Source organism: Falco rusticolus, chromosome 10, assembly GCF_015220075.1.
Source record: "Falco rusticolus isolate bFalRus1 chromosome 10, bFalRus1.pri, whole genome shotgun sequence".
Taxonomy (NCBI): Eukaryota; Metazoa; Chordata; class Aves; order Falconiformes; family Falconidae; genus Falco; species Falco rusticolus.
In genome coordinates, this window is record NC_051196.1 from 6,903,206 (window position 1) to 6,927,480 (window position 24,275).

Consider the following 24,275-nt stretch of genomic DNA (forward strand, 5'->3'; position numbering starts at 1 on the left):
AAAATCCCAGGAAATGTGAAGTGACAAATATTGTATTTAACACAATATGGTACTAGTATTTCTAGCAAATAGCTGAGAAGACAAGTCATAGTAAGATCATTAAAATATCCTTAATGAAGTGATTTATTTTTTTAAAATCAGATTGTGGGAAAACACCTCAGAAATAACAAAGTATGGGTAATTAATCATCAGCCTCTGTTATAGCCACAGTTGTAAAGACAGTTTAGTGAATTCACTTGCCAGGCAACACCACTGTAAAAATGGTGGTAAGATGTAACACATAGAAAGAACATGTTTCTGTCAACAGTAGCATACTCTTCCCATTTACTGAAAGCAGCTGCTGGGTAGTATTCAACATTACCAACCTGCAGCAGTGCAACGGGATGATGCACATGTATTGGGCACAACAAGGCATATGAGGTCATAACATATCAAGTGCTACGTAAGTATAATTAAAATAGCAACTTGTGGAGATAGGCTAATAAGGACTTCCATTGCATTTCCCCAGCTGAGGCGGAGAAAGGAAAGACACAGGAAGGTAAAGTGGCTTGCCTAAGGCAAAAATATTAATCAGCATTTCAACCAGGGCAGAATCAGAAGGAATGACATATAATGCTAAATCAAAATTGAAGTTTCAACAAACCTTACTCCCCTTCTGAAAGCAGATGGCAACACTGTCTTTTCTCACAATAAGGTAATAACAAATTCAGTGAATCTGCTTTCTTGAGCATTAAGATCTCTTCATTAGTCTGATCTCTTTTCAAGTTGCATGGAGGTATATTCCCATTAAGGAAGACCACTTGGCTCTCTTCCCTCTTGGTTAGCACAGTGAAGTTGTATGTCCCTGGAACACTTCAACAAAGCTTACATTTTATACAGGAAAGATATTTCAGGTATACTTAAGTCAACAGACAGGATTTCATCCTTAATTGCCTTCTAGGGCTAACAAGAACGATTGCAGCTACTTTACTAACATGATGAGAACAATAATATAGCTCAGCTGCTAAAATGAGGCACAAAAGTGTGGATCTTTATTCTTGGCAGTGGAATACTAAATTCAGATTGCTTGGTATGCACAAAATTGCATAGAAAGTCAAGATCTCCCAGTAGTTTTGCAAAACAGGTAAAAACCCCATACTGTAAATGTAAAAACAAAGATACAGCCTTTACTGTAATTTGTCTAAGTTCATAAAGACCTGTAAAGTAATCAAGTTAAAGATTAAACACTGCATGCTCAATGTTTTCCTTGTAAGCTGTACTGTTCATAGCTAATATATGTAACTTTGCATTCCTGAAGGCTCCTTATAACTTGCAAACAATTTCATGTGTGACCAAACTTGCTAACAAATAAAAAAAAAATTTCTAAGATTCACACCAAAACCTGCAGTCAGTGCAGCAAAAAACTTCTCTGTACAGTTCACAGGCAGGGCTTGAGGACTCCTATACTTATGTGGAACAGAATAGGAACAAGGATGCAGCCAATTTCAGGATGACCTGCCAAAGAAGGCTTTACCATTTCCAGCTCACAGTTCTTACATGCAGGAGACAGCATCTGAAGGCAGCCTCAACCCCTTCAACGCAGCATCACTGCCGGGCACACAGCATTGCTCTGCGACCACATGAGACATGACTGCAAGATACGGGCTTGAGTTCTGAGAGACACAGCCCTCTGAGTTCTTCCCATTCTTAAGTGCAAGACTGACCGACCACTCCTTATCTTGTGTGTCACAAAACATCAAAGTATCATGATCCTTGTTTCTTACTCTATACTCCTTTTTCCTTTTTAGCCATATAGCTGCTGGGAGAGGTTCCTTCTGCATATCCCTTCCCCACAACTAACACACTGGGTTCAGAAAGAATATGCTTGCAGTTCAGGCATAGTATTCTTCGATGCCAGGAAACACACAGACAATACAGAATCCAAGAATGTGGCTCCTACCAGCTATCAACAGCGGAAACATTGTTACATAACATTATTGCCCAACAACAACTCAACCAAAAAGAGCCATTTAACTTTCATGGTAGATTTGGGAGGTTTTTCCTAAGGCTTTGCAGCAAATAAGCAAGATGCCTGGATACTTTACTTAAGATTGTACCAAAACTAGACAGTTTCAGGTTTTGAATTTTGTCCTTTTTTTTTTTTTTAGGGGGGTATGTGTGTGTCTGCACGCATGTGGGACACAACCTGTGAACAAAAAAGGAAGACTGTTAACACTAAAACAGGTATAAAGTGTAAATCATTATAATAATAGACAGACAATGCTGAAATAAAATTCTGAATTAAAAAACAAAGATGACAATATAAATACAATCACTTTACAATTTAAAAATTCCATGAGCTTCACATAGTACACCTGATACATCCCAAAATTCCAAGAATCCATCCACATTACTATACACATAGACTTCACAAAGCAGATAAATATCAAATTGCAGTAAAAATATTTGGTAGACAAAAAGAAATCAAAGCGTTTGTGTCAATTAATGCATCATTCACATTGTTAAATTCACAAACAAGACAGACTACTCCCACATGCAAGATAAAAACTTAAACACATAACTAGCAAGACTGTCTGCTGAAAACAGAGCACAGACATCCAACAGGAATGGTAGAATAACGTGTAACCCTGATCAGCATTTCTTCATAAATGTGCTACAGAAAAACAAGTATGATGAAGATTGGAATGCAAGTAAACATAGCCAACCACAAACAACACACGAATTCTTTGCAAAGGTCTGGCTAGTACTAGGGAAAATTTGCAGAAGCACAAACCACAGAGTCAAAGCCATAAAAAAACGGCTGGAAGAACTAGCTAAAGGGTGTAAAATTGTCAGGATTACTGATTTGATGTCACAATGAAAGTTTCATGCAATAGTTGTGAAGATACGGTCAGAAAGCATCATCTATATCTAGCAGATAAGGTAACCTAACATTCAGGCAAGTCCTGTTGCTGTTATTTCAGACATTAATTTGAGGGTACTTTCTGAAAAGGATACCAAGTCCCAAACACAGGACATTTGTCAGGCGAACAGGGACTGCAATTTCTCTAACACACAAAAAGAGTTTTCTATAAACTTTATCTATAAACTCCCACATTTCAAAAAAATGCATTCTGAAAATAATCAGCCAAAGTTCTATGGTTAAGCTTACACCAGCAGGAGCTTGACCTCTTTACAGTGCTTGTATGCCACATACTACGAAACATGTTACTGACCCTGACAAGAGGGTTTAAAGATAAAACTCTTAACTGTCTGTAAGGATGAAAGATGATACTTAATCACTTTAAAAGTTCACAACTAACAGTAAGCCACAAATATGCAGTCCCAACTTTCATGAAAAAAAGGTCTAGTGAGGCCAGTTGAACAGATTGTTTAAATTCATCTATTTGTTCACATTTTAAAGTCATCGTAATTTCACAATTACTATAATAGAGAATTATTCAAATTGTCTTCAGATTAAAAGCCAGAATTCTTTTATGACTTCTATAGTTCAACATAAAATATTTTACAGCATAGCTCTGGGAAGCAATATAGTATGTTTCCATAGCATGCTATACAACTGAATATAAAGATACAGTGATAAAACTATCAGAATGAAAAAGTTAGGAAACATCTTGTATTCTGGCAGACTTGTACTTTTATCCATTTTTGGGGTGTGCAATTGAAATGCAATTATTTTACTGCCTGCAAGCTAAACTGCTGACCTGCATTTTAACATCCTGGATGTAGGAAGAGACATTTTATCCAGGGATTCAAAACAAAACCAAAAGATATCTCTTGATTTCATATTCCTCATGAATGCCACCCAAGTGATGGCAAATCAATAGTCACTACTTTACTAACCTCGTCCTTTGGATTCAGTCTGCTAGCATACCTGAAAATCCTTCCCAGAGGGGCCATATGAATACACAAAATCTGCGTTAACCACCATCAAAACTCCCACAAACAACCCAGCTTTCAGTTTGGTTACAGGTGGAATATAAATCACTAAAATCAGATATACTCCGTAGTAAAGCAAGCTGCCTTTCTAAAGCTATAAAATTCTTTGCAGAATTGTTATAGGTAACAAAGTGAAATGAAAAGAATACAAGGTCATTAAATGAGGCATCATTAGTGTCTTGAGCTATGCAATAACTGAATTTATTCCTTGTCACCCAAAAGTAACTTTATTGCTTTATTGGCAGAGCACTTTCTCTGTAGTACTCTTCTCCTACAGCTTACTGCAAAAAGAGGTGTTGTGTTTTGTTTTTTTTTAAAGAAATTCAATTCCCCAGCAAGCATTCCATTCTTGAATGGTTTTTAAAAATTTATAGTGCAGTGATTCACAGAGTCATTCGTAAGCACATTGAACTTAGAACTCTGCAAATCTTCAGTTCTAGCTCTTGTATTATAGATAACATTCATTTTTTTCCTCTATAGTTTCTTACAATCTTTATCCGAATGCTTTAGAACAGCCACAAAATACAAGTTCCTGACATCATCCAAATAAAACTGATTATAGGGAATTGTGGTGGGTTAACTCTGGCTGAATGCCAGGTGCCCACCAAAGTTGGTCTATCACTCGCCTCCTCAACCAGCCAGGGGAGAGAAAATACAACAAAAGGCTCATGGGTTGAGATAAAGACAGAGACATCACTCAGCAATTATCATCACTGGCAAAACAAACTTGACTTGGGGAAATTAGTTTAATTCATTACCATTCAATTTGGAAAAACACCTTCCCCCAACCCAGGACTGACAATTCCCAATTTCTCTACCTCCCCCCCCCCCCCCCCCGAAGCGGCACAGGGGAACAGGGATTACAGTCACATGTTGTTTCTGCTGCTCCTTCCTCCTCACGCTCTTCCCCTGCTCCAGCATGGGGTCCCTCCCACAGTAGTTCTCCATGAACTATCCTTCCCACAGGCTGCAGTTCTTCACAAACTGCTCCAGCGTGGGTCCCTTCCACAGGGTGCAGTTCCTTCAGGAACAGACTGCTCCAGCACAGGTCCCTCACAAGGTCACAAGCCCTGCCAGCAAACCTGCCCCAGCCTAGGCTCTTCTCTCCACAGGGCCCAAAAGTCCCGCCAGCAAGCCTGCTTCAGCACAGGCTTCCCGTGGGTCACAGCCTTCTTTGGGCATCCCCCTACTCTGGCATGGGCTTCTCTACAGGCTGCAGGTGATCTGCTCCACCATTAACCTCCATAGGCAGAGGGGGAGAGCTTGCCTCACCATGGTCTTCACCACAGGCTGCCAGGGAATCTGCTCCGGTGCCTAGAACACCTCCTGCTCCTCCTTCTGCACTGACCTGGGGGTCTGCAGGGCCGTTTCTCTCACACATATCCTCACTCCTCTCTTCTGCTGGTGCAAAATTATTTTTTCTCCCTTTTAAATTATGTTATCCCAGAGGCTCTGCTACTGTCACTGATGGGCTCAGCCTTGGATAGCAGTGGGTTCATCTTGGAGCTGGCTGGCATTGGCTTCAGTGGACATGGGGGAAGCTTCTAACACCTTCTCACAGAAGCCACCCCTATAGCTCGCCCTCCACTACCAAAATCTTGCCATGCAAACCTGCTACAGGAATGTAAGATTCAAATTAGCAGGGCAAGTTCTATACACAGCAAGTAGCCTGTAAAATACAAACAGGAACTACAACTGTTGTTTTCTACTTTGCATGGAGTGCTTGTCAGACAGGAAGTTTAGTTTTGCAGATGTAGGTGGGAAAAGCCAGAAATACAGAACAAGCCACTGAAAAACAGCGTCAGATACTGTAGGAAACCGTGAAATAGAAAGAATTCAGCCCTTAGAGAAGGTGTCTGTAAAGTGTAAGGATGTATACAATCACCGATTAGACAAAGCATTTACAGCACTTGTACTTAAACATGATTTTATAATTAATTATGAACTTAAGCACAGTCTTAACAGTTGTGCATACTTACAAATGGATTGCTCATTCTTGAAGAGTCAAGTGCTATTAAAAATAAAATGAAAAAGGCAAATTTTGTGAGGACAGGCACTAGTAACAGAAGTGGTAACTAAGTGCAGAAGCCATGCAGATACAAAGTAGAAAGGTAACAAGAACAGATAGTTTAAAAAAATAGACCAGAATGAGTTAAATGGGAATAACCTTTATTCAGGTTATTTACAGAAGCCTAATCCCTAAGAATCATTTAGCTGAGAGGTTCATATCTAAGAAAATAGGTAGCTAACCGAAAAGGAAATGTTTCAATGAACTGACATGCAACCAAACAAGTTGCTGCCCAAAATTCAGTCAAAACCAGAGCTTCACTTGAACTCAGGCCAGATGAACAGGTGGCATCAAAACCTAGATTCCCATCACATACAGAATACAAGGGGCAAGAATCATTGACTAGCCGAATAAAAAGGAAAATATCTGTGCAATTTTGGCCAAGACTCAATTTTTATGACTGGATAACATAATTTCCCTGCCTTCAACTCTTGAGAACTAAATCACCAAGTATTTGTGAAATTTTAGACACTCTAGGGATAGAAACCCAGTAGGTGGATTCATTCTTTTTCTGACAGCCTTATTTGGAGTTCTATTTCTTAATAAAAAACTTCTGAACACAAGATTAAATATGTTGAAAGGCTCTTCACATATCTTATACCTCAAACTCAGTTTGTTATCAAAAGACCTCTTCTCAGCCACAGGAAGCTCCAGAAGCAAAATCTGATGTGAATAGTCCTTGAAACAATTCAGTTCCTGAACAGGTAGAAACGTATCTTACTCTACAAAGATTTTTTATTTGTTTTTAACCATACATCTTCCTTCCTAGGAATATTTTGCCACGTGTTGGGTTTCCTTGCATGAGAAATGCAGTTTCAGTTATTAAAAAAAAATCCATTTTACAGTGCTATGTTTTTCATCTCATATGCCCATATGTTCCATAAAGTTCTGCAAGTCTGTCACCCTAATTTGGCAGAGAAACAAGTGGAATCCAATGCAGTTTCTGCAGCATAGAAATTCTGAATTTCTCTTGCTTGTATTTCAAGTCTCACCCTTCAGCAAACTTTATCTGTCAATTCCAAACTAGGTCTCAGTACCTTAAGCTACTGTTAACTCAAGAGCCATCGCAGTGTAAGCCTTGCAATAGGTCTGTTGCTATGTTGCCATCTCAGCTGTGTGAAGGCTTCTTGCACAGACCTTCCTAAGGCCCTGTTCTTGCTGCATGTTAGAGAAACACATTCCTCAGCACAAACTATTATTTCTGAAAATGTTTCAAATCTGAACTTGAAGAGCACATCGATTTTTGTGAATTACACTGGCAAATACCAGCTACTGGGTTTGGTCGTGGGGGTTTTTGTTTGGTTTTGGGGGAGTTTTGTTGTTCTTGGTTTGGTTTTGGTTGTTTTTTGGTTTGGGGGGGGGGGGGGTGCGGGTGGTGGTGGTGGTATTTTTTAACTACTCCATCTATTTCAGGGTACTTGAGTTTGAGGCAAGATGGTTATAATTCTACCTGGACTTAAAAGACATACTTCTGTTAAATCAACCATGTTCTTGCTTTCATTGTAAAGTCATGCCTATGACAGGATTTTTGAAGTAATTTTATGAATCTCCCATGTTCAGTAATTTCCATCATGTCTTACATAGTGTACAGACCAGATATAGTCACTACAGCTTGTACAGCTCCTTTCACCAGAGACAGCATGCATGCACAGTGAAGAGATCTCCAGCTGTCCCACTACCTACCATGCAGATATACAAAAATAAAACTGCAATAAATAGAAAAACTTAAGATGAGTAAGAAGTAGGCTAAAAAAACCCAAAAGGCATACTGGAAAGATTTCTTAAAAGCTGACAGATATTCTGACACTGATATACTTAATAACAGAGGACATGTTAATCTGAACTTACATAACAGGACACCCAAGTAGATCCTCTACAGAAGTTACCAGAACACCTGCAGATACATAGTACCTTTTAAAGAGCAATGCAGGGCTATAAATATGCATGGCATGACCTCATTCATTGTTCTTTCATAGGACAATGTTCTTTAGTTCAACAAAAAAAAAAAGGAAGAAAGTAACAAAAGGAGGAAGGACTGTCTTTTGGTTAAGAACCGGGAGACAGGAAAGCTAGATTCTATTTTTGGCTCTGCCACAGAAGTCCATTATGGCAAACTTTTCCAGCTTTAGGGTATCAAATCAAGGAAGTGATTTTGAGAGATGAAATGCTACAGAGGACTTAACCACAAGTACCTATATTTGAAAGGTTTGCCTTCTTTCTCTGCCTCACCTCCATCTGAAGCAGTGATAAAAATTCGCATCTATATCCCAATGTTGATGTAAACTTCCATCAGAAAATAACAAAATAATAGTATTAAAAACAGGAAAAATGAACTAATTCTAGACAACTATTAGGTTAAACTTACTAGTCCTCATACACAAAGTATTGGCCTTTTATAAACAAAAAAAAACCCCAAACCTTTAAAGAATCAGCATTGCCCTTGGTTTGTATGGAAGTTGAAATTATAACTTCCAGTATCATCATTCATTTTTGAAGCTGTAAGGATGTTTAGACAATGTATTAAACAGTCTAGCAGTGCTGTATTTTTGAGGATAAGGAAGACAAATTCTCTCTGCCCCACACCCACTTCATTTTCCAGAGTACCTCCAAGATATATAGTCTAAATTTCAACATCTTTCAGCAAGATAAGGGGTTTTATCAGTTTGGGATTTTTGGTTTGGTTTTTGGTTGATTTTGATATTGTTTGGGGTTTTTTGGTGGTGGCAGTGGCAATGGGGTTTTTACCTGATTTCTGTACAAGAACTTCCTTTATTGCTTTTTCAAAAATGTCTAATCATACTGTATTTCTCACAGGTGCAACACTGAACTGAACATGTAATCTAAGAAGCAAAAACAGTGTCCTATTTCACTTCTTGTTATGAGTACTTTTTCTTTAGCTGAATGACTTCAGATTCAGCGCTCCAAATGTTGACTTTAGTTTACCATCCCATATGGAAAGTACAAGAAACCATGATCACAACAAAAACCCTGTGTAATTTACAATTTTAACTTTAAGAAAACAAAAGGCCAATGAACTTTCATTAGACAGGGCAGGGGGAGAAGAAAAGAAAGGCAGCTTCTTTTACATTGGCTTTCCCATCTGGAAAAACCTCACCAGAAATATGGAAAAACAATACCAATAGAAAGATGTGAGGAAAGAAAGAGTCATGACATTTTTCAAAAGCTATACTAAAATAACTACTGTAGAACAGGGATACACACATCTCTAAGGAATATATCCACACTTCACAGGCAGTAGTGAACTGGCCATCACTTAGGGCAACAGATTATTTTTTATGGTCCTGTAAAGTGCTTTGTGTAGGACTACTGACAGATTTTTGAGAGTAACTAGATCAATTCTTTAGAAAAGTGATCCACTTCCAACTCTTTTCACTCCTAAGAGTCAAAACCATCACTAATTTTAAGTTCCTAATGTGCTGAAACAAAAAATAAAGTTTGTTACAATTATTGTTTTTTCCTCAGGATATAGTTTTAAATACTGTATCAATAGCAGTCTAGATGTCAATTAGAGAAAGCAGGTCTGACAGTATGTTAGAAAACCACTAGCACAGTGACTCAATACCCTAGAGACTTTCCAATACAAGCTGTGATTTCCCACAAAATCTGAGGTGAGAGAAGAGTGTAAATGATTCATGCAGCATAGAGACTTGGTTTCAGTCCCCAGCTCTAAATTCCTTATACAACCAAGATAACTTGACTTTAATAGCTGCTGTGGAAACACTTGGAATCAGTTTATATGTGTATGGTACACTTTTCCTATGTATCAGATATTGTTGCTTGGAGATGTGTCTGCTTTTACTCCTGAAAGATTCTGACGTAAATATGAAGCCAGACATAGTTGTGGTGCTACACAGGACTAACCTCAGCTGGATTTGTGTTACCTTTTTCTTGTGACAGGACACAACAGTGTATGCCCTTAAGTGAATTCAAGTCCCTCTCAGAAAAAGCAGAAGTATGACCTGGAATCCTTAGACAGGCATACATCCTATGTTTGGCTACAGGGACAATAAATACATAATACTTGAATCTTTTTAACTCTTTTGAAACCTGACTTAATCCTTTGAAAATCCCTATAGGATTCATATCACTCCTTTCTCCAACCCAGTGAAACAACTTAATCTCACATAAATTCCATTTCTTTGGAAAAGCTATTATGTTGACTGTTTAAAAAAAAAAATAATCAAGAGAAGCATTTTGTACAATTCCTGGGCTTTATTGATCTAGTCCATACTGTGTTATTTCTGCAAAATTCTTAGGTTAAAAACATATTTCCTCATTTTCAGTTCCTGCCTACCTGTGCCTTCACCGGCATCACCACTGACAACTTCAGCCTGCCCATCTTGTTACATGGGCTTTCTCATAAATAACTCAAAGGGAAAAAGGATTCTCTTTAAAAATAACAACAGAAAATAAGAGCTTTTTATTTTCTTGAAGGTGAGGGGATATTTATTTATTTTTAAGTTTCACTATATAGAATTGCCCTGCTGAGCCAAGCTGTTTGCCAGAGCGTAGTGTTTGCTGTAAGGCCTGGGCCAGATCACTGCTTGTGCTAAGTAAGATACATGGTAGCATAGAGTCAAAGTAAGGTGGCATGGTTTTGTTCACATAGCATGGCAGAGTTCTGCTTCCCTGAATGCAGTAGAACTGACCTGCAGACAGTTTCCTTTTCCAGAAATCTCTAGCTTACAAAATTCAAGGCTTTTCAGTCCTGTGTTGCTGTTACCTTTGAGTGCTGCATGCATTACTCTTACTCCACATTTCTAGGTGTTAGCATAGAGAGCCTGCAGCTAATTTCTCCTTTTATGTATTGGGAGACAAAATTTGCACCACCAACCTGGATCAGCCCTTGTCACCCACAGAACCTACTGCCTTTGGTTCCCTTTGCAGCTAGTTTGCTACTGTAATAAGTGGCTTTACTGGTCCATTTTGCAGCCTAAGTTCTTGGCATAGAAGTTAGCATTAACAACTACTTTGACTTTTGATCCAGGATTCAACTTCTGGAACCCATTAATTATCACCAAGCAATCAACCCCTATGTCTGTCACCTCATCTGACCATTGGGTTAGCCTGAGCATTTGCATAGCAAAGTCATTAGTCTGTCTTCACTACTGTGTGCATCTGAAGTGATATTCCATGGCTCCATCCCATGGAAGAAAATGAAACAAGGCAGGATACCTCACTGCTGTTTATGCTAGTCCACTCCATGCTGGGGTATTCAAGGCTCCTAGGACTCACTTATTTCCAAGGCAAGTTGTGGCCAGAATCTAATGAACAGTACCAGTTAGCTTGGCACCCGAGATCCCCAAACCATGTTCCTCCACACAGTATTTCTTCCAGAAGACAATATACTTATGATTTTACTGTGACTGTGAACTTCATGGCATTACCAAAGTATCAGCTGGAAGACTCTGGTAGGGGAATGTAGAGAAATACCAAATTCCCAATGAAGAAAAGCATTTCATTTTGAGGTTGCATGTCAGCAGCAAGTTAATTATGATAAAGAATTACAATCTGACCTGAACAAAGAAGACTAGGAGCAAGACTGAAGTTTCAATCCTTTTTATTTCTGATTTTATTCCTGCATTCAGCAGACACACACACACACACACACCCCCGGAAAAAAAAGAACCTGAAGAGTTGTGCTACATATCAAGACTGTAGTTCACCGAGGATGTAGAAGCTGTATTCATTACTCTTTTTTTTTTTTTTTCTTTTCATGGAACCTCTATTATGCTAGAAGTGAAACTATACTACACAGATACAGCTACTAGATGCTGACCAACAGCCAGATTTTAAAAACTTGTTGATTAAAGTCACCAATGTCTCGTATCCCCCCAGGGCACCACAGACTGGAGAGATTATGCTACAAGCTTTGTATCATTACCATAGCTACACCTAAAGAAAGTTCACCAGGTTAAAGAAATTTCTGAAGATAGCTGAAAACTGTGAATATAGTGCAGCAAGTTCCAGCTATTTCCATCATGACAAAGAACTGATCCAGTAAATAACAGTCGCATCTCTACTGCAAACGTGTTCATCCATTTAAAATGACTGCATATTCACTGTCATGATTTACCAGACTTCAGGTATACAAATTTGCAAATGCCTTGAGAAATACATCCCAGATTTCCACATTCATTCTCAACATTTTGTATGAACATTACCTAAACCTGAGTTTAAAAATGAGTTTTTAAGCATCTTTGCATCCTCAAAGTGCAACTGCAGCCTTAGAAGCATTTAATCACTCAAGTCTGGATGACAGAGTGCACCACTCACCGCTGAACTGGTAATGGAAGGGAATCTAAGTGGTCCTCGCCCTTAAAAGCCATATTTATCCTATTTTCATGTGCACCTCTCCATAGGCTGGAATCTAGAAAAAAAAAACCAAAAAGTAATTTAGTAAATCCAGGGAAACTCAGACCTCTTCAGCCCAGGGTGGCATGGCATTCTCCTACTGATCTCTGAAGCCAACTCATTAACAACAATTCAAAAGGCATCTTTTCCTCAGGCTACCACACAACTCCAGCAGATAATGAAGGCCACTAAGTAAATTTCATGGCATAAGGAACATAGGGTTTACATATTCCTGAACTTCTTGGACTATTGCACAGGTCAGAGTCATCTGGGTTGAACATTGCTGAGTTTATAGTGAGTTATTTTTTAGCCTAATTTATTTTGAATTAACTTGAACTCTGGAGGAAATAGATTTAGTATGATTGTAATTCTTCAGGTTATTGCAATCATTCTCATGAAAGAAAGCAAGTGTATATTATGATTTCAGGATCATTTTACACTACATTTAAAGAAAGGCCCTTGATGTCTAAGTTACTGAAGTACTGGATCCTTCCTTCCATGGTAAATGATTTCATTTTTCTGTTAATTTGAAATGCTGTACACATCTTTTTCCTTTATACCTGGTGACCAAGAGATGCATCCAAACATTATTGTACTACAGAGGCAAGACAGAAGGAGAAAGGAGAAAGAGAGCCTCCCCATTTTCGCCAAAAGGAGTCATGCAGTCTCCCTTCCTCTTCTTTCAATTAGCCCCATCTTACATTAGGGTATTACCTACCACAGATCAATGCATATTCCTCAGCGAAAGCCAGAGAGGACCTATCCTACCAAAAAAAGGTGAAGTCATTCCCACTCACTCACACCGCTAGAGGAAAATTAATGCAAAATATTTGAAGGAAAAGATTAATCCGTGACTCAAGAAGAACAAGGAGGAGACAGGAACAGTGAGAAAATTATGCTTTCTCAGATATGAAGAAAAAATTGAGATTGATGGATCTCTCTTGGAGAAAATACTTTACACAGGAAATTAACACTGTTTGTGTCACCAGATAAGACAGAATGTTTTTGATTTAGCCACTTGTGAAATTCTGCCATTTGGTTATTGCCTACATTCTGCAAGCTGAGTCAGCCATCATTTAAGATATTTGCCATTCCAAATTGCTCTTAATTGACACAGAGTGGTCCTCAGCATCTTTCCTAGCAAACTGATCTTGTTGCTAATGCATGTCCCTGTTTTTTTCCCCCCAAGATCCCACTAACATTGTCCTGAGTACATAAAAGTATTTCAACCAAAGTAATGCACTCACACACTCCATCCAGTATTATCACCAGATTGCTTTGGAGACTGTGTCATCCTGTTTTCCTCCCCACCCCCTAAACTTTCCTGGAAATAAACTTAATCTTCTTAGTCCATCCATCTAATGAAAGAGTATGTTGAAATACGGGAGAAAAATCTGCTTAGAAAAAAAAAATGGCAATTTAAGCGTTACTGAATTCTCTGATTTAGAAAGATCACAGATATTTGATAGACTGTGCCTGAAAACTTCAAATACCCAAGTATGAAAATATTAGTATGTATTCTGCTCCCATGACACACCAAGATTTGAAAAACAAGCTTCCTGTTGTTGGGTTTTTTTAAGCATTTAGCATATGATACACAGACTTCACTAACAACTGGAATACTTTTTACTAGTATAATTTTTTTCTTTGTCAAAGATACTTAAAATCATTAAATACAAATAATCATATAAAATCAGATTTACTGGAAATAGCCAATTATCACCATCTTCATTTGGAGAAGACACCCTTAATCAAAGATGAACACATCTGCATAAAATCTTAATTGCTGATTAAGTTTTCCTCTGCTATATACTACCATGTAAAGGACCAAGAAAATAGTCTTTCAGCCTGTAGAAGTACAGACTTCATGGACACCAGCTATCTCTTTCCGCTCAGCATCAGGCACAAGATTTACCTTCTTATGCTACCAACACAAAATCAACAGCTTCCCTTTGGCAAGCTAAAGCTACTTCACCATTAGCTCAGACCACTAATGATTTCTACGTGTACAGATCAAAGCATCTGCTTGTACTCCATTACTTGTGATCAGTGACATAATGTACACAGACATAAATTAGGTTATTGCATGTCAGTGTTCCCTATAAATTAGAAACCTGACAAAAACGCAGCTTTTTTACATGCTGTCTTCCCACAAAACACACATTTATATTATGGCTGAGAGCCTTTAAAACCATGATCAACTCCTACTTAGAGGTTACTTACGCTCCAGGAACAACAACAAGATGCCACACCAATATCTTAACCAAACAATCTGTCTCAAGTCTATGATTAAATATTAGCTGAAATCTTTAAGCCTAAATTAATGTAGACAACAAGAGGAAGTACTCTCCTTAAGCACCTGGCAGTCTGTCAGAGGACCAAATGTACCCCCAGGACAGCAGAGCCTGCCTAAACCCATGACTACAAGAGAGGTTGAGCCCCAGCAACTGATATGGTACAGGCTGGTCCTGCTCAAAATGGCTCCTCTGTGTACCTGGTGATTATGGTGCTCAATGGCAGATGTTCAGTTTTTGGTGTTCTCATTCATCTTTCTGGGTACAACCATACTTCCTAGTAAAAACCACGACAGGACTGATGAATCCTTCTATTTAGTTGATGCTGCTTTTTATTAAAGGCCACAACACAGTGTTGAGCTTAGTCAGCATCTCCTACTACAGCTGACCATGTAAATGACTCCCTAAGCATCGCCTTAAGTCAAAGCAAGCAGCTTTCAGAAACATCAAAATGTTTCACCTTTACAAAAAAAAAATCCTATTTAGGGTTAAAGGCTTCTTTGCTCTGGCAAATACAAGACAACTGACATGGAAGAACAAAGACACGCTGTTACTAACAAAACCACATATACCAGCAATCCATCATGATAACCTCTTTGAGGCTTTTTCTTTGAGGGACTGAAAAACAGGTAGGGCAATGTCCACAGCCTCTGCTGCAACTTCTGTCTGAGCCTCTGTGCAGAGGCACCAAGAAATTAATAGCTTTCACACAACAGTTATACACAACTAAAACAGGTGGTATGCACATGAGTCCATGCGCCTACACAAAGACTGCAAGCATACACCCATGTCTCTCAATCCTTCCCACTAGCTGCTTCCTCACAGATGATGGAGACAGTGTGGCAGCAAGCAGACCTACAGATCTGAAATAGTGCCTGAAGTCAGAGACCTTTCTCCTAATGACCAATTAAAACAACCCCTCCAACTTCAGTTTTCTTAAAAACATATATATACAAAGCTTAATATATAAATGTGTATATATATATATATATGCATAATATATATGTAAGTATATACATACTAATAGGCAACATTAGCAGAGTTGTACAGGGAGGTTAACTTGGGTTTTTCCCCACTGGCTTCAGTGGCCACTAGCCAGGCTCAAAACTGGTCAGAGACGCTGCCTAGGCAAACTTGTACCAAGCAAAGTAACACTACTTGTAGTTCGTGATGTTGGTCATTTTGGTACAAGTCTAAGCGACACATGCTGAAATAATAAAATTGTCATTCTTGGACTATTATAAGGATATTTTTTTTAATACCTTACATAGGATTTTAGATAAATGTCTGCACATAGACTTGTATTGTAGTTATAAACAGCAATTTATAATTGCTTTAATTCCTCTGGTAGATACCAGTGTGTGTATATGGAACTAGATGTATTCAAGGCAGCAGTCTCTCATTGTGTCCTATCATTTTTCTCTTTGCCATGTCAACACTGAATTGGATTTTAAGATGTTATTTCCTCATGTTTAGTGGATAGATGTACATAAGCAGACCACCAACCACATTTCAGTCCCATCAAAGACAGTCAGCCAAAACTTGCTTTCAGAGAACTACACACAACAAGAACAAAGCATCACACCTGAAACAGCACATAAAGCATTGCTCACAGAAAAAAAGCAGTATCAGCAGAAGACGTGACCTTCATGGCCAAAACCCCCCAAAAAACATACCACCAGGAAGAGGGAACTTGTATATAAACAAGCACTAGGCCCTGATGCTGGCAACAGACACAGAGAACTAGAAGCAGCTTGAAAAAAAAACCTCAAACCAGCCCACCAATAAGTTAAAGGAGTCGTCATCTCATCCTTACACCAGCCTTGGCAGCACCTGTGAAACCTGCGCAATGCTTCATTAGTACAGCAATGTAACTGGAAGCTGTTAAAACTGGTTCCACAACGGCACACTGCTCCTGCCCTACAGGAGCTCCCTGCTAGTAGTAGCCTCCTGTTGCTCAAGTCTGTTTAGCACTGGAAAGCAGCTTCTACCGTGCAACGCGGCTTTTTAGCCTTCTACAAAATATGTTATTACTGCAAAGAAAACAGATTGCGTCTTGTAAAGTCCCCCATTTTAAATTTCTTCATCATTCAACTTGTTAGCTTATATTTAACAAGGCAGAAATTAGGAGGATTTTAGCAGTCAGGATTCTGTTAGAAACGCATCCATGTCCAATAGTATCACAGTAACAGCAGGTATTCAAGGTGAAATAAGCATGACTCATTTATTCCTACTACTGATGGCTCCAAAGAAGTACATCACAAAATTCTGTCCTAAATAATTAAGCTCTGAAACGCACAGTTAAGTTCACAATTTTTAGCTCATTCCCTACACATGTGTCCACCTTTGTAAAGGTTTAAATCAAAAGGCAAATCCATGAACTTTCACCACCCCATTCCTAACCCCTAACATCATAATTTCAACACTAAGAACATCTTAAAATAAGGTCAATCAAGAGTATCAGTTCTCTTTCTGAAAGACAAATTCATGCATCTAGCCTTTGATTATTAACAATCATCAGAATTAGAAAAGCACGTTACCTGTAAGTAATACGGTTAGCCTGAGAATAAGAAGTCATTAGCTAAAAGTAATTTCAGACTAGATATCCCTTGATTAATATGAACAGTTCCTGTCTGTAGTAAAGTATACTCTCTGTTCTGCCAAACAGTGCCTGTCCTTATTTTACAATTCTAGGAGTCTGGGCATCATTAGTTATTATTCTCCTGGTACAGAGAATAACTTAATGGAACGCTACATATCAAATTAACAGCAAAATTCTGACAGCATTTATGTGATAGGTCAGAAAGTAAATACATACACTCTGTCCTTCAGCAACACATCCAGTCTCATCACAAGTTTTTCACACTAACTATTTGAGGACTCAGGATCCCATTGTCATTTTGCATTATAACAGGTTTATGTAGGCATGAATTAACTACAATAGTAAAAGCCAACTCAGAATTAAGCTGGGTGTCACAAATCTAAGCAGCCATGAAACCAGGAACAGGAAATAAAGAGTACTTCAAACAATGTATTAAAACAGGTTGTATTAGCATAGGATCATACCTACAGATGCATGTACCGCAGTCCTAGAATGCAAAATTAAAACTAGAAAAGGTGGGAACAGACGCTACCTGCAGCATTCATTCATGTTAGCTGCTCTTACAGAACCAATAATCAAAGAGGAAGCACTGCTGAGTAGTTTAGGTCTCACACTTCAAGTACAATCTGAAGCACAAATCCATTTTTATTCACACAGGGTTTTCTTTTTAATGTATATTTCTTCCCATCTTTTCTATTTTCTGCAGAGAGAGGATCTCATTTTAAACAAGTCTTTATCTTTGACAATACCCCTTTTTATGTATCATAGAATTGTTTGGGTTGAAAGGGACCTTAAAGATCATCTGCTTCCAGCCCCCTGGGGTTGGGTAGGAATACCTTCCACTAGATCAGGCTGATCAAAACCTCATCCAACCTGGCCTTGAATATATATATACACACACATGTAACATATATAGCATATATTTATATGACATATATTACATTACTATAGTAAATGACATTTTATATTTTAGAAAATATAAAATTACTTTATAGTACAGTTATTGTATTACTCTATAAATATATGTGTATATAAAAAAGGGTATTATGTGTGTGTGTATATATATATATGTAGCTATTCATGCAAACTGAAGTCTGCTACTTTTGTGTTCTGGGTTTTTCTCATTTTAGCCTTACTGTACACAGCTATACCTTAGAAATATATGGGATGGGGAATAAAGAGGAGCAGCAGACAAAGTTCTGTCTCAGTTCAAATAGATCAACCTGAAAATTACCAACAAGGAACATTACTTTTTAGATCTTAAGATAACGTAAGTGCAACATTGTCACCTGCAAATACATGAGGGGGGCATGGGGGGCTGGAAGAAAAAAAAAAAAAAAAAAAAAGGAATCTGAAGCCAGTCCTATTCACCTGCATACACAGCTTGATTCCTTCATTCACTTTGTTTTTAGAGCCTTCACGACACACTCTTTGAACATACCAAATTTTTTATTATCACCACAATGCAAAAATCTGCTTTTAAAGCAATTTATATTGAATTGCTCGTTCCAATTCTTCATTCTAGCAAGTGGATCATATGGAAATGCACTAAGTAGAATATCTGCAATGCAACCAGAAGATCTGATGGTACTGGGAGGGAAAGCATAGAGCCACATTAGCCAGGTTATCCAGTTTTCTCCATGACACAGATTAGGAATGGTAGAGATCTGTCGTCGCGTGCACTAGAGTCAATCCTTTTGCCAAGGCATGAGTTTTCTCACAACATATCTTAAGCAGATTTTCCCAGTTAGATATAAAAATCTCTAGAAAGGTGGAGTTTATATCATCATGGACTACATTATGAAAATACTTCAAATAAGGAGATAGCGCAGGACATCACAGATTTTAAGATTACCTTTCCTCCCCCTCCTCCCACCTTAAAATTATTTTGGGCAAAAAGCCACTGGACTAATCACTTAGTTGGCAGCTTTTATATATATATATATGTATGTATGTATGTGTGTGTATCAGTGAAAGTCTTTAAAATCTTCCCTTCTGGAAGGAGCACACCGATTTATATAGACAGCAGGATTATGAGAGCAAACTGATTAGTGGTCACATTTTTAGCAATAAGCATTTTAGAGGCAGCTTCCCTGGAAAAGAATTTGCTTTTGAGGTTCAGGAACTGAATAATAGGTGGCAAGTTGGTGCACTCCAGAGCTATATTTTGGGGTTTTATGTGAAGCAGAAAAATCACCATATAAAAATGTTTATTGGTTCTCAGAGCAGTATTAATGCAACTTGCTACCATGAAAATGTGGTGAGGTAAAACTCCTCTATATTTACACTTCCCTTACTTTCTGACAGACTGTGTAGCACTTCCCCCCAACTTCTTAAAATAAACCAAACAGCCAATTTGACATCACTTGCACCAACACATGTCTCGATTCAAACACTCACAATAAGGGCATCCCTGTTCCTGGTCATGGTCTCTTGGTTTCAAAAGTGTTTCTGAAGATAAACTAAGCACCGGGTTTTCAGACCACCTCTCTTCACTCTGGATCTCCCTCAGTCGCGGCCGTGCCTGTCTCGATGCCCCCTATGTGCTATGAGGGCTTTCTCTTCAGAGACTCCCTGCTGCCATCAGACCGAAGAACAACTCCCCCCTTTCCCCCCCGCCCTTTTTTTTTTTCCCCCTCTTTTTTTTCTTCCCCTCCCGCCCCGCGCCACTAGACATAAAGCAGCAAGTGGGGAGACGCCAGCTGCACACTTCAGTACCTCCCAGTACCTCAAGGGCGTGCGTTACAGGGCGCGCGCGCTGCCCGCCGGCGCGAACCGGTTGCAGCCAGCCCTGAGGCAAACGGGAGCCCAGTCCAGCCCGCGCTGCCGGGGCGGCGCCGAGGGATCTGCGGCCGCCGCGAGGGGGCCCCTGAGGAGCCTGCAGCCGCTCTGACCGGCGCCGTGAGGAAACCGCTGCCGGCACCCAGCGGCCTCCCAGGTCTCCCCAAAAGTAAGGGCGGTTTGGGCCTCCCACACACTTCCCACAGCGGCTGTACTAGTCAGGGGGTTGTGTTGATTGGCAATAAGTTAATTCAAGTGAAATTCCCCTGCTTTGGTCTGATTTACACTCGACACCATAGCCACATGCAAACATCCAGTTTAAAGGGTTTAATCGCTGAGAGGAGGCGGGATCGTGAGTCTCTCCAATCTCCGTGTGGGGACATCAGAAATAAAAGGGCTTTTATTTCAACTAGTTGAAAAATAGAAGTTAAAAAAAAAAAACACACAGAAGCAGATTTTGCACCTTATGTTGTACAAGCATATACTACGCTGCTCAGAAGAAACGCCTACAGAATACCATGGTTTTCTGCTATTTAACACAAGGCTGCTAAGCATTATGAAGTTACAGCTAAGATTCATTATTTCCCCTAGAAACATCAAAAAATTTCAAAAGGAGCTGAAAACGGAAAGATGTAAGAAAAAAAAAAAGTCTCCCTTACCAGGCAGGAAATTGGGTAAGTCTTTTTAACTTCTCTTTCTCTAAGTTAAACATGAGGCAAGTACAACTTGAAACCAAATACTTCAGTGTTCAATGCTGTAAATAAGTACATAGGGAAGACAGTAACATTGTATTTAACAACTTTGATGAAGGGAAAAAGAACAAGGACCTACACAAGTAACTCACTGCAAGGAAAGATGACAATAATATCTTCACACATATCTCTGTGTACAATCCATTTTCTGTAATGAAAGGATTTCATCTTACTTAATACCCATTCCAGTTAGTCAGACAGGCAGTCTGAAAAACATCTTCACTTACATTGATATTCCTCTAAAGAAAAAAAAAAAAAATACCTGACATTTTAACAGAGATGAGCAAAGCAATATTATTAGTTCAGGTCACAGCCCACAATAGCCAAGTCTCTATTGGAAGTATCACAAGGCATTACATGGTAAACAGTGGTGGTATTTTCACAATATTTGCCATCAGCCATTAAGTTCTTTTATTTTACGGAGTTAATATCCAATTACTCTCTTTTGTCATAACTCTGAAAACCTTAAAACCAGCTTTAGATGAATCTAGATAAACATGCATTTACCTAAAAGTTAACACAAACAGAAAAGGCCAAGAATAGCTCTCTCTAGTCATTGAATAACCTATTTGCATTACTAAGAAACTTGCTACTTTTATCACTAAAGTTTATCATAATTCCTCCCCCGCCCTTTTCCTCTATATATTGGGGAAAAGAAAGAAAGGCCAGAGAGCTATAGAAAAGTTAAAATGGAAGTAAGTGAGAGATGTCAAAGTTATTGCAACAGAATACCAGAACAGGAGATCCAATTTAGCAACAAGTACACACAAGATGAGCCAACATACACCAAGGAACATGTAAAGCAAGTGTGGTTGAGCTATGTACCTTGAAGGATCCCAGCTCTCTCAACTGTGATTCTCCTTTACTAGGCTATCTTCTCGCTAATTGCGGTCTCTACATTTAAGCATGTCTTTTCTAGTTAGAGACAACAAATCCAGTAGACAAACTTCTTCCTACGAACTGAAAAAAAAAATATCAGAGTAAGTTTGTAAAATTACTTATACACAAAAAAATATGAATGTTTGAGCCTACATTAGAGTGTTGTTTCTGTTTCTTGCTTTTTTCCTTTAATAACTCAAATTAACACTTCCAGACGGCCTGTCAGCAGAACTATGTTGGCTAGTAATTATAATTCTATATAAAGGTCAAGTAATAAAGCGGCAGTGGGCTTTTTCTCTTTTTAAGAAGAAAATACTGCATTTATATTTTTGAACTGCTGCCAAAGAGTATCGAATCAGAAGGTATTGTCTTGTCCTTCTGTCCTTCACATAAAACAACATAAAAGAGCCAAAAAACTGTAATAACACCACAGATAGGAAATCCCCAGCAGGACTAGAGGCAGAACTGCTCTGTAGGATCACTCCCATATTCGGTATCTCAGGGGCATGTGTAATGTCACCAGAGCACATCCAGAAATCCCTAGCAAATCTAAAGGCTCAGAGGCACTATGTAGCCTGTACACATTAGATTAGATTTACATCAGAGATCACACTGTGTCTTGGGAACAGCTTGGAGCAGGAAGTGCAAAGCCATTCTTCAGGTCAGTGTCCTGCACCAAGTCTTTGTGTCATGAGCATTCCTGAGCCTCTGGTTGCAGGGCTCCAGAAGGCCAAGCAAAAACCAGTTGATATGGTATTACCTGATGAAATGGGACAGTTTTCATGTGGTTTTGTGGTTTGATCTTTTTGTTGGTTTTATTTTGGTTTTTTTTTGTTTTTGAAATGTCCCCCCCCACCCCACAATTCATAGGCTGAAGTTTTGGTATGGAAGGGCCAAGAAGGAGAGTACAGGCAACAAAACAACAGGAAGAGACACAAGGAGAGAAGTATTGTTTGTTGGCAAGTAAAGTTTGGATGCTGATGGGTGTACATGTGAAGAACTATGCTGACCCGAGAGCTTCTAATGTTACTGATTCTGAATAAAAAAAAAATGGATGCCCTTTTCCAGAAATATGTCCATCAATGAAAAGTTTGCATGACTAAGAATTCAGTGAAAATGGGAAAGAAAGAGCTTCAGGGTTTGCCACTTTCACTCAGTACAACATCAAAAACATTAGTGTAGATCAAAGAGTGCTTTGTGCTAGGCCTTTTGTTTAAAATCCAGCTATGCTGTAGAGTCAACACATGCTCCATCAGCTTATAGCAATATACATCATAGCTCTGTACTACACATTACCATTTCTATGAATATTGTAGCTCAGTAGGGACCTGTGTAGTTTGATTTACAAAGTGGTAATCTACATGTCACAGTCCTTTTACTCAGTAAAGCTCCAACTTCGGAAGCATACTATATCTTTCCTATTGCTAACTCCCAGATACACAGCAAGTTACTGGAGTCTAGCGACTTTGCATCCATCAGCTGAACTACAACAACTGACTGCTCCTCAGCCAATGTTCAGTAACCTATTACACAAAGGAACTGGCACATAGATTTTGAGTACACAAAGAACTACTTCACAGCCTGTTCCAGGACAGCTGTATTATTTGTTCTCATAATTTTCTGAAAGGTGATATCAAACAAAGAGAAAAATTATCTTTTCAACAGTACAAGTCTCATTGCAGAAGAGGGCTAATGTTTTGATAAATATTTCTTATTATTACCACAAGTTTTTAATAGTTTGGGATGGCACAAGTGGGCATACATACACCAGAACTAGTTGGAAGCAAAGGTCCCAGAGCCAAACTCTTGCTATTAACAGCCAAATTCAATGAATTCCTAATCTTTAGGCTTAGGAATCCACAGTTTCCAGACTTTATTTTTCCTCCCCATGGAAAAACATAACTGTGACCGTGGTTTGTTCATTCACAATTTTGGCTTGAGCTTTGTAGTTATTTATGACTATGCCATAGAACTTGCTCATTAAAACTTCACTGAAAGTCAAACAGACAGTTCCACATTAGACTGCTTTCCAAATGTGAATCTGTTTACTCCATTCCAATGCCAGCCTGTGTACTACTAGCCCTCAAGGAACATGAGGCTGGTAAGACCAAGGAAATCTTTAAGTGTGAAAGTTTTCTGTAAACTTTTATTCCCAGAAATCTAGTGTTGACTGTTTCAGGTGCAAATGCACCAAAACTTAGCAGAGGTCACAAAGCTGATCCATTGCCCTGAAAGCTTCAGTCTTCAGGCTTGCTTCTGTTGCTACCTGTGATGTGTGGCCTGTGGAGCAGTCCACCTCCTATTTACAAGAGTAGCCAAGTAAAGTCCAAATCTCTCCTGAAAGCTCACTTCACTATTAAAATGCCAGCATTTTTCCATCTGTCATCTCTAGAGATAATTACATGTTTAAGAGTTCCATACATTTCCATTTTTTCATGATCAGCCTCAGAAAACTCTGCTCATCTGCAAATACCCGTCATCTCCCAATATTGCCAATGCAACTAAAGCCAATAATTAGCCTCAGCAAGAAAACAGACACATACCTAACCCCTCATGGGGACAGAGTGTATATTCCACCTGAAAAT

The 24,275-nt window shown here is 38.9% G+C and overlaps 1 protein-coding gene across 4 annotated transcripts in view; it reads right to left on the reverse strand.

The window, feature by feature from the left end:
- INSC (INSC spindle orientation adaptor protein) overlaps positions 1 to 24,275 on the reverse strand; it is a 119,683-nt gene that overhangs the window by 83,189 nt on the left and 12,219 nt on the right. For 2 of the 4 annotated variants that reach the window (XM_037403186.1, XM_037403187.1), the window contains one exon: positions 12,305 to 12,398. In XM_037403186.1, the coding sequence (XP_037259083.1) occupies positions 12,305 to 12,357 (53 nt within the window). In that variant the 5' untranslated portion in view covers positions 12,358 to 12,398. Of the gene's footprint in view, positions 1 to 12,304; positions 12,399 to 20,718; positions 20,814 to 21,636; positions 21,772 to 24,275 lie in introns of those variants that run through there. The other 2 variants (XM_037403183.1, XM_037403184.1) reach the window with 2 other exon arrangements.